The 9,819-nt window shown below is 43.2% G+C and overlaps 1 protein-coding gene across 1 annotated transcript; it reads left to right on the top strand.

Moving 5' to 3' along the window:
* Positions 1–2,838: 2,838 nt before the first annotated feature.
* On the top strand, positions 2,839–9,394 carry LOC109482862 (the record flags this gene model as incomplete). Its single annotated transcript, XM_019785703.1, has 9 exons — positions 2,839–3,635; positions 3,856–3,979; positions 4,137–4,330; positions 4,653–5,472; positions 5,701–5,905; positions 6,331–6,541; positions 7,927–8,035; positions 8,398–8,881; positions 9,285–9,394. Coding segments are annotated over 9 exons (3,054 nt in total), but the record flags the coding sequence as incomplete, so codon positions are not given.
* Positions 9,395–9,819: the final 425 nt, after the last annotated feature.

Below are 9,819 nucleotides of genomic sequence, written 5' to 3'. Positions count from 1 at the left end.
TCCCGTGCTTTGAGACCTTTGTCCTTCTCATGCCAAGGCCCATATGTGTATGTGTAAATGTAATCATCCATACACAAATACCTTCCAACTCATCAGGTAATGGAATGGGCGGAACATCCGTTCTCCGTCAGTCACATCCAATAAGAGTGGTTTTAGTAGAATGAGAAGTACGCCCTGATCCTTTGTTTTGCATCCACTCCGTGGAAGGCATTCGCGAATTAAAAATTGCTGTTGGATACGGTAGTCAAGTGAAAAATATGCCGTATAGTTGTATACGTTCACTTTGTGTAATTACGCTCCCCAAAAATTATTATGGCTCAACTTAAAGGTCACAATGGCACCTTGTACTTGTCGGCACGTCATGCCAGACTTAACTTACACTGATTATAAGCATTTAAATTTTTCCTTATGGGTACCAAAACTGCATGCAATTCGTGATGTAATCGACCTTCAATTTCTTTTCTTGATAGATTGAAGTTTTATTATGAAAAACTTAAACTGTTCTCCAACTCAAGATTTGACTCACCAGAAATTTTCGACTGAATCACTCAGTCTTCCTCAGCTATCTGACCCAAATGCTGTGGACACGTGATTTTTCCCACGTGTGACGTCAGCAAAGGGTCAAAGGTTGGAGAACAGTTTAAGTTTTTCATAATGTAATTTACCAACTCAGATGAACTTTCATGCAGATTGAAGTTTTGCCTGGACAGAATGTAGCTGGGCAGAACGATAGAGCCAACCCTAGCCTTTCTAATTCTACCTCTCAGGAAAATGATTCTTTGGCTGCACGCACCTTTTAACAGTATGAAAGTGCACAAGTAATTTAAAGATCACAAACCATTGCAATCTAGGTTCGGGTCGAGTACTTCAAAGTGTTCCACTTTGTTTCAAACCTTGCGTGGGGAGCTGCAATTACCTAATGGAAAGGGAGCGCATCGATTTAGCAATTAGCTCAGATGGAGTACAGGAGAATTTTTCTGTGTTATTGAACGCTTGGGTGAGTTACGAACTTAATGCACTCCGGCAAAAATTACACGTAAGAGGCAAGAGTCACTCAAGCATGCAAAGCACGCGTTGACTGCTGCACACTTAGCCGGCATGGCCTGAACGCTATACTGTGTGATATTGTAAACAGCGGCCGCGGTGACTTGTTGTTGCTCAAGTTGGGGGCATCTTTGCAGCCGAGGCAACGACGGTATGTACGCACGTACGAGGGATTTGACCCGGCAAGGTACTACCGTGAATGCTTCTGTGTACGTTCTGTAACTGCGTGTACGGCGCCAGTGCATGTATGCTAAGCATATTCTGTTGGAACAATAATTTGAATAGTGAACAATGCAGTCTGTAACACGTCAGACTCGTTAACAATCTAGAACGTGCGCTTTGGCACGATGGTTATAATGTGAGACTATTGAAGTATTATTCCAGGTATTGTATGAAGTATTCAAGATGTATGTTTTTTCCAACTCCCTGTTAACAGAAAGCCTTGTACTCCATAAGGCCAGGCTTCATTGTTGAAGCGGATAATATATGTACTGGCATGTGCTGTACATGTTGATTACGTACCCTTCCTTTCGTATTCGCAGATGGATATGCACAAGCACGAAAGAAAACTTTTCATGGATCAGTACAGATGTAAACATCATAATGTCATGGAGGGCATATCAAAGTTAGTCCTTTGTGTTCAGTTTTTCTTGCTTGCTTGTTTTCACAGCACTAGTCTATACTCAGAAAAATTGCAAGCGTTTTATTGATGTTAATGATTTATTTATTCTACGTTACAAAGGTTTCCTAACCTTCAGAAACATGACATTACTTGGTGTGTGTCGACCTCGGTATGTTAAGTTCACCGACAGTTACATGGCCTCATAATTCAATTCAAACAACTCGCTGAGAATATTCTCAGTATGGATTATGTTAATCTGACAATTCAATAGTCTGTAACTCCACAGTACACTTAAATGTACAAGTAATCTACATGATCTATAATGGGCAACGTTGAAAAAATACACACATTAAATGATTGCACCACATCATTCATTAAACAAAATAAAAAGAAGAGGCATTTGCACCGATCGGTGACATTTTGTACAATGTACGGAGGTTGTAACTGTATATGTGAATCTGAGATTATATGTAATGTGTTCATTCATTAATTATTATTCAACAGTTCGACGAGGTACGAATCATAACTACATACAACCTTGACCTCTATTTACTCGTAGGAGACGATTGAACGTCTTGCGCAACGGTGTCGTAAAAACCGTTTTGCATTGAAAAATGAAAATAATATAGTATCATACCTCACCTCAATAAGAAAATGTCTAGTCCATCCTGTTTACGAATCATTTCAGATATAGGTATGGGATGTCACATTCTGAACTATACACATGTACTTGGTTATTTTCTCCATGTTCTCGCACAGGTACAATGATACCATGATATAGGAGCGACAACAGAAGAATCATGACAACAAAGGATCGCTGCACCTGCATATAACTCGTCATGGCGGTCAAAACAGGTACCAGGACAAACGTATTATAGGGATTTTTAAATATGAGTTTTCAACACCACGAAGTTATAAAGGAGCAGTACTTGAGAAGGCAGTACATACACGGTTCAAGCGGGATGAAACGTGACAACTAGTCCTCAAAACAGCTAAGAATAGTGTCTGTGGCGCTATTAGCTTATTATCTTTACACTCTATCGCTTGTACAAAAAGTATTGCAAGATTATATGTTTCTGTTCTACTTCTGTTATGCTAAGAAACTTTATTTCCTGTTAATGTGAACACGAACTTGACCACCTCTATAACATCATGACTTTTGTCCTTGATCTATTCCAGGCCTTTGTCTGCAGCATTCTTCCTTACGTAGGGTGACGCTCCTAGTGATCGTCCTGGCTATGGTCATAATCCTTCTTACGAATTTCGGCCTCAACCATGTCAGCCATGAATTTCCACAATCCGTCACCAGCTTCAGCGAATCGTGCAAGGCGGAAGTCTCTGCCCCACCCATCGTCTCCGTCGACGCCGTGTTTCCGGTGAAGATTGCAGTTGTCCGCGGTAACATCAAGTTCGTCCCCCGTTCTTACGCGACCGTACGTTTAAACCCGGTCAGCGCCACCCCTATCCCAACAGTGACGTTGTACTACGGTGTCGGAACAATGAACTTGACCGTCTCCAAAGCTGGACTTATACAGCTTTCCGTTACCGTGGAAACGCAAGGTGACCACGCCCCTGCCGAGTCATGTCATGCCAGCGTCAGAATAAACGGTTTTAAGTTATCTGACCGAGAGAAACTGCGCATGGTCCACAATGGAACACTGGAAGGGAATGCACTGAAGTGGAGAGCAGGGTTTGTGGTGGTTGAGGGCCCTGTAACGGTGCCAAAGTCAGCAACACTAGTGGTGGAACCAGGAGTGTTTGTTTTGATGTCTTCAGGAGCAAGTATAAACGTTCTCGGGAAAGCAACAATCGGAGCTCCAGACGGTCAACCCGTCGTTTTCACCGTTCAACCGAGCGAAAACGGCGAACGCAGGTCGTGGAGCTCTGTGCGGTTTGGTGAAAAGTCGCTAGGGGCACTGCACAACACCTGGCTTACACAAGGAGGCGCATTTGCAGATCAGCACTCTCGGTAAGAAATTACGACTAATTTCTGAACTTACGCACACACACACACACACACACACACACACACACACACACACACACACACATACAGTACACACACACACATACAGTACACACAGCATACAAGCACACATACGAATACATATATGCACCCCTCTCACACACACACACTGCACCGTTACACTTTATCGTCAAATAAAATATTTTTATTTTTTCTTGCACAGATTTGCTAGCCGTCACGCCAATGCGGTATTGAGTGTTGAGGAGGGATCTGAAGTCGACTTTTCAGGCGGAGGTATCATGGACAATGCCGGCCCGGGATTAGGAGGGGAACGATGCACAATTAAGGTATGGTAGCCTGGAAACTTTGCACTACGATAGACAATAGGCAACATTGTGTGACATTTCTAACAAGCTGCATCAATTCGTTATCAATTTCTGATGTGAAAAGGAGTTCTGCTTTCAGCTCATCTTTAACGTTACCTTTGAATTAATCTTGCTCTAGCTCAAAAACATCATCATCTCAAGGTGCAAAGATGGCGGCTTCGTTCAGCGGGCAACGGTTACCATGGAGAACGTTTACGTCACGGAAACCAGTCGTAACCACGTGGCATCACCTCAGCCAATCGGAGACGGCTTTACGTTTGACCAACCTGAACAGTCGTCTCTCGGGAAAAAGATTTCACGAATATCAAACAGGTAGTTTATTTCTTTACGAATTACAACTTATAGGAGTATGTGAGGCTTGAATTGTCCTGTGCCTACTGTGCTTAATCCCCGCTTAATCTAAAAAGTTATTGAAAATATATCCATTTATATATAATTCAGTTAACTGGCGGCAGAAATCAGAGCTTGAAGTATGATCCTTTGTGCTATGTTCAAATATACAGGAGAAGGGTGTCAAACATTTATGCTGCAGATTACTGATCATTGTTGAACATATAATCGGAACATGTATTTTGGCGCATTTTGACACAATTATCCCTTATTTCTTTGCTATTGTCTCTACTGCTTTTTTCAGTGTTTTCACTGGTGGAGAAGGAGTAGGAATAAACATCATCGGATCCAGTCTCAACATCGAAGCCACCATCGTGGAGGATTTTTCCCAGGCATGCGTGTCAACATCCGGCAGTAGCGTAACCATAAAGAGCTCGATCATGCGAAGTTGCCTGGTTGGTCTACGCGCAAAGAACGGTCGCGACAAGCAACTGGTCCTCGTGACGAACAGCGCCATGGTTCAGAACAAGTTCGGGGTTTGGTACGGTGACGGGGAGGCAAGAGCATCTACCAGTGGGACTCTTACGTTAAGAAATTCTCTGGCGGTGGCCAACAGTGAAAAGAACTTGCGAGTGTTCAGCAAAGGAGTGGAGCAGACTGACACGGACACAGGATCAGTAAACGTTAAACTGAAATGTTTCTTTGTAAGTAAAAGCTCCACTGTTAAAAGAAGCCGTTCAACACTTAGTCTTAGACGCTCTGAATCTTGTCAGCAGCCGGAAATAAACCTTCACCATGCGGATTGTGATTTTGCAGTGGATCTGCTGCCGTCTAAGTGTTTTCTGTCAGGCTACGCGCAGAGCAAGCTTACTCATATCCAGTTGCAGAGGGTAGACTTGTGTAGTGACTGTTGCAAGAACGCGTCTTCCCTGGAGTTCGGAAACTATGAGCACTGGAGCATGAGAAACATACGGGATGTGAAACGCGCCACTATCTACACGAAGATACCCAATGAAGGTTGCGGGGTGACGTTTTCTGCAGACATGTACCAATACACCGATAGTGACTGTGTCATACAGAAGGTTCACGTCAAGTCAGCTTACAGTGATCTTCATCACTATCAGGTGAATACTTCATATATTCATTGTTCCTTTGCATACATAGATGTTTGGGTTGTTCCATGGTTTACCGTATGAATAAAAACCAAGCAGATGTCAGGAGGGGAAAGACTGATGAAACAAGAAGTGACGCAATTCTTGTACATTGCCCCCCTTAATATATAAAGCTTAAGGCACAGATAAGCATTCAATATCTATTATTGATATGATTATAATGCGGGACTTTTTTAATAGGGTGAGAGCCACCTGCGAGAGATGAAGACGCACTACTTGGATCAGGTGATGCACACCAACTTGACCTCCAAGTCATTCGGCGTGGTCCTGGACTTCTCCCACATCCGGGACAGAAGTTCTGCACTCATCAAGGCGTCACTGCTGTGTCCCTACAGTCAACATGGCGCTCTGTCAGCTTTCGTCACCGCATTTCTCCCAAATATTGGCAAGTATTCTGTTTGTATTTATTAAGTTTTGAGAAAAATATATTTTTGATTCGTTTATCTATTCTTGATATTTGAACAAAAACATATCAATATTGAAAGAACACTGCAGAGTACATGTATGACAAGTTGTACTGGAAGCTAAACGCTAAATGTGAGATCGTCTTATATTGAAATTCAACCTAAATGTGCCGTTTAAAAACGTACAACAAGTGCTTGCAACAAACTATTTATCCTTGAGCTTAGTTTTCATTCCATATTTTTGGCATGATGGATCTTGCATTCTTATCTTTTAAGTCAGATGATTTGCAATGCAATTTAATCGAAATGAATTGATAACATACCCGTTGCTGCACACATCTATGAAGTCAGTACACAACTAGAATCATATTGTCTGACATGAGCATGTTTTCGGTACTTTCCCCAGGCATCTACACTCACATGACGGTCAAGCTTGCCGAGCTTGCCCATCCCAACAACTTCCACAAGTACGTGGCTTTCCTCTACATTGGGAACTGCATGAAATCAAAACACTCCGACTTCGTCAACATGGAGACCAACAACTATGTGCTGATCGACAACGACCGCTGCCTGGTGCCGGAGAGGGTGGCGGCCATCGATGTCCCAGCACCATACAGGTGAACAGCAATCTGCAGTTTGATTCAACTCCGCTTTGAGCGCTTCGTAGCAAACAGTTGTGCTTGGGGAGGGGGGCATTCCGAGAAGTTTTAGGGCACAGCCCACTAATTCCAGCTCCTATTGGAATATATGGAAAACATCTAAGAACTGAGCTGTCAACAATCACCTACTTGAGTGTTCAACTATTGCAAACACATATTGACAGGGTAGTCCAACTTCCAAATTGTCCATTTAGTCAAAAAATTTCACTTTTTGACCAGCGATACCTGGCACGGCAGAATTCACGAGTTGCACATTCCCAGGATCCTTTGCGCCCAGGGTAGGTCACGTGGGCGTCAGGGTAGGGAAAGGTCTCGGTAAACCACGTGACTCATCCTCGGCTTTGGTCGGAAGAAGGTGCCCTAAGCGATATCTGGCCGATAGTAGGCTGGGAGCATTCACATTTTCACGTAGTATATTGAATCAACCCTATCCTATCCCATACCGATAGTCATGGAGCAAAAATTCGATGCCGCTTTGCCGTACGAACGCCGTGAAAAACTACGTGCCTCCCGCCGCCGGCAGTGGTGTCAGCCATTTTTGAAATTTCCGAGCGCTCGCGAACACTTCCGACTTCTTCCGACCAGAGCCGAGGATGAGTCACGTGGTTTTCCGCGACCTTTCCCTACCCTGACGCCCACGTGACCTACCCTGGGCGCAAAGGATCCTGGGAATGTGTAACTCGTGAATGCAAACACTGTCAGCATGACCTCTGACCCCCTTGAAGACCACCAAAAGACAAGAAGATGGGATTAGTTTTAGAACCTACCAAGCAGCCAAAACAACACTAACAGCCAGTTTTTTCAAGTTAATAGAAATAGAAATAACTCTCCAGCTGGAAAATGCCAGCATTTATCCACACATACCAAGAAAAAGGCTGTTTTCAGTTGGTTTGGCTGCACTCAAAGGGGTCTCACACTGGGCCCTCTGGGCATGCGCCAATTGGTGGCCTTTGCCCTTTAAAGGATAGCTGTAACATCTGTTCTACAGTAGTCTGATTGAGTTAGTATCTGTTCTTTTCAGATACAACATCATTTTTTTAAGGTTGGGTGGCTTCAGACAAGATGATTCTTTGTTGTCCCCAAATGACATACCTGTCCACAACTACAAACAATGAAGACATCGTGAGCCTTTGGGGTGTGAAAACTATGTAGCGAACATTTGAAAGGCCAAAATCAGTTTACGAAATGGAGGGGAAGGATTATGTATCTAGTAGGGATTGAAAACTGTCGAAAATAACATGTTTTCTGGGTTTATATTTACTGCTATATCTATCTATCTATATATACAAGCTTGTGAACGTTTTAATTCTAATGCCTTCTTGTGCTTCTGTTTTTGTTTCTAGAGACCGACTCGGACGCCTCTATGACATCCTGTTTACCAAACGACATGTGTGTCAGGTACCTGAAGATATGATCAACAGGTTGAAGCAGATGAACGCAGTATCATCAAAGGTAAGTGCAGATTTCATAAAGATGTATCTGTGGCTAACGTAACATCCTAAATACGTATCTTATCTTTCATTCTTTCCAAATCCGTCAGGTTCCTTCATCTATTTGACCAATTATTTTTGTCTTTTAGCATTTTACATTTCTCTGCCTTTCAAGGAATAAACGTTAATAGAAAATGTGGATAAAATTTTTCTTCAATCTTAGATGGCGTGGGTGCTTTCTATGGTGGATAACACAACGAATGATAATGTATAATGAATCTTGGAATATCAACTGATCAGATGAACCAGGTACGCGCAACGTATCAGTCACAGAAATGATTTTCTTTCAGTAAGTCTTATTCTCATCCACTTACTAACTGACAGGTTCCTAGCCTCGGGACACAGTTTCGGAGGGAAGTGGAGTCGCACCCTGCCATGGCGCCACTCGTGTTGAAAGAAGACCCTGAAATCTACGAGGAAGTAGACGGGCGAGTGTCCGTCCTCGTCGCGGAATACAACGCTCTTTGCGAGGATAACAACAACGACAAGTTCGACAACTTTCTCAGGAAGGTGTACAAGACGTTCCCCATCACGGAAGCATACTTGGTACACGGTAGAGACTACATTCTCGCAAAGTTCGCGGACGGAACTGTAGCATACTTGAAAGTTGTCGGTGGCGAGGAGCGAGAGGAAATGGACGGGTACGTGATGAACGAAGGGCTGGCTGAGCTGGTAGCGTATCACCTCGATCGTCTGCTCGGGCTGGGTCGTGTGGCCGTCACCGCTGCACGACGGCTGCGACTGGACGGAACTGTCCCGATTAACGGTGTGATCAACGTGCAAGGGGAGGTGGTGGAAAATTTCAGCGGTAAAAGGGAAACGCTTGGGTGGTACCTTACTGACGTTGAAACAAAGACGACGTCTAAAAGCATACGGTTTATGGCACGGCATCTTCAGAAAAGTGAACATGAACGTCATTATTCCCTGGATGTTATTGTTGTAGGAAAAATGAAGTCCACAATAGAAAATGTAGAGCTACATCCTCAAGTTAGAGAATTCTTCAAGCACAGTGCAAACTATTCTACGCTCGAAAAAGCTGAAGTAACGATGCAAATGTTGCGGGATCTTGCTGATCTCTTCGTGTTTAATTTCTTAATTCACAATCCTACAAGAAAAAATCTGGCTATCTCGGAGTTACGTTTTGTTAGTTACGATAACGGTAAAGCGTTTTGGCCTAAAGTTTCCACCAAAGCGTGCGAGTCCATTCTCAGATGTCCTGCACTTCTTCAACCCGAAGGCACCCGAGCATCAGCGGAGAAACACGACGCCTGTCCGAAGATCTGCTCGAACCATGACGTCATGCCTTCGGTCCACTTCGTGAACTGTCGATTTACGAAGCAAACTTTCTCCATAATTAAACGATTCAACGACGAAAAACGATCGGACAAAACTCTCTCATCTAGACTGCGACAATCTCTTTGGAATGAGACTATTGATGTGGGCTCCTTCAAATCTTACTTTGGCAAAGTGAACTTATATGAAGGACTGGACGCCAGGCTTTTTTGTTTAACAAGACATATGAAGAAATGCATGACCAGATTTGGTGATGAAATTTTCATATGATATCAAGCATAAGATAGATACGTTGGGGCGGCTTCGGTACAATATATTGATAACATATTGTTGCTTTTTTTATATATAATATGCCATGGTGAGCTTGTAACCTGCTATTTGGAATTATTTTGGTCACAAAGATGCATATATTTGACGCTGTCTCCATATTTACCATGACAGACCTTGCAGTAC

Source organism: Branchiostoma belcheri, unplaced genomic scaffold, assembly GCF_001625305.1.
Source record: "Branchiostoma belcheri isolate BF01 breed outbred unplaced genomic scaffold, Haploidv18h27 scaffold61, whole genome shotgun sequence".
Lineage (NCBI taxonomy): Eukaryota > Metazoa > Chordata > Leptocardii > Amphioxiformes > Branchiostomatidae > Branchiostoma > Branchiostoma belcheri.
This window is presented reverse-complemented; position numbering and strand designations above follow the sequence as displayed.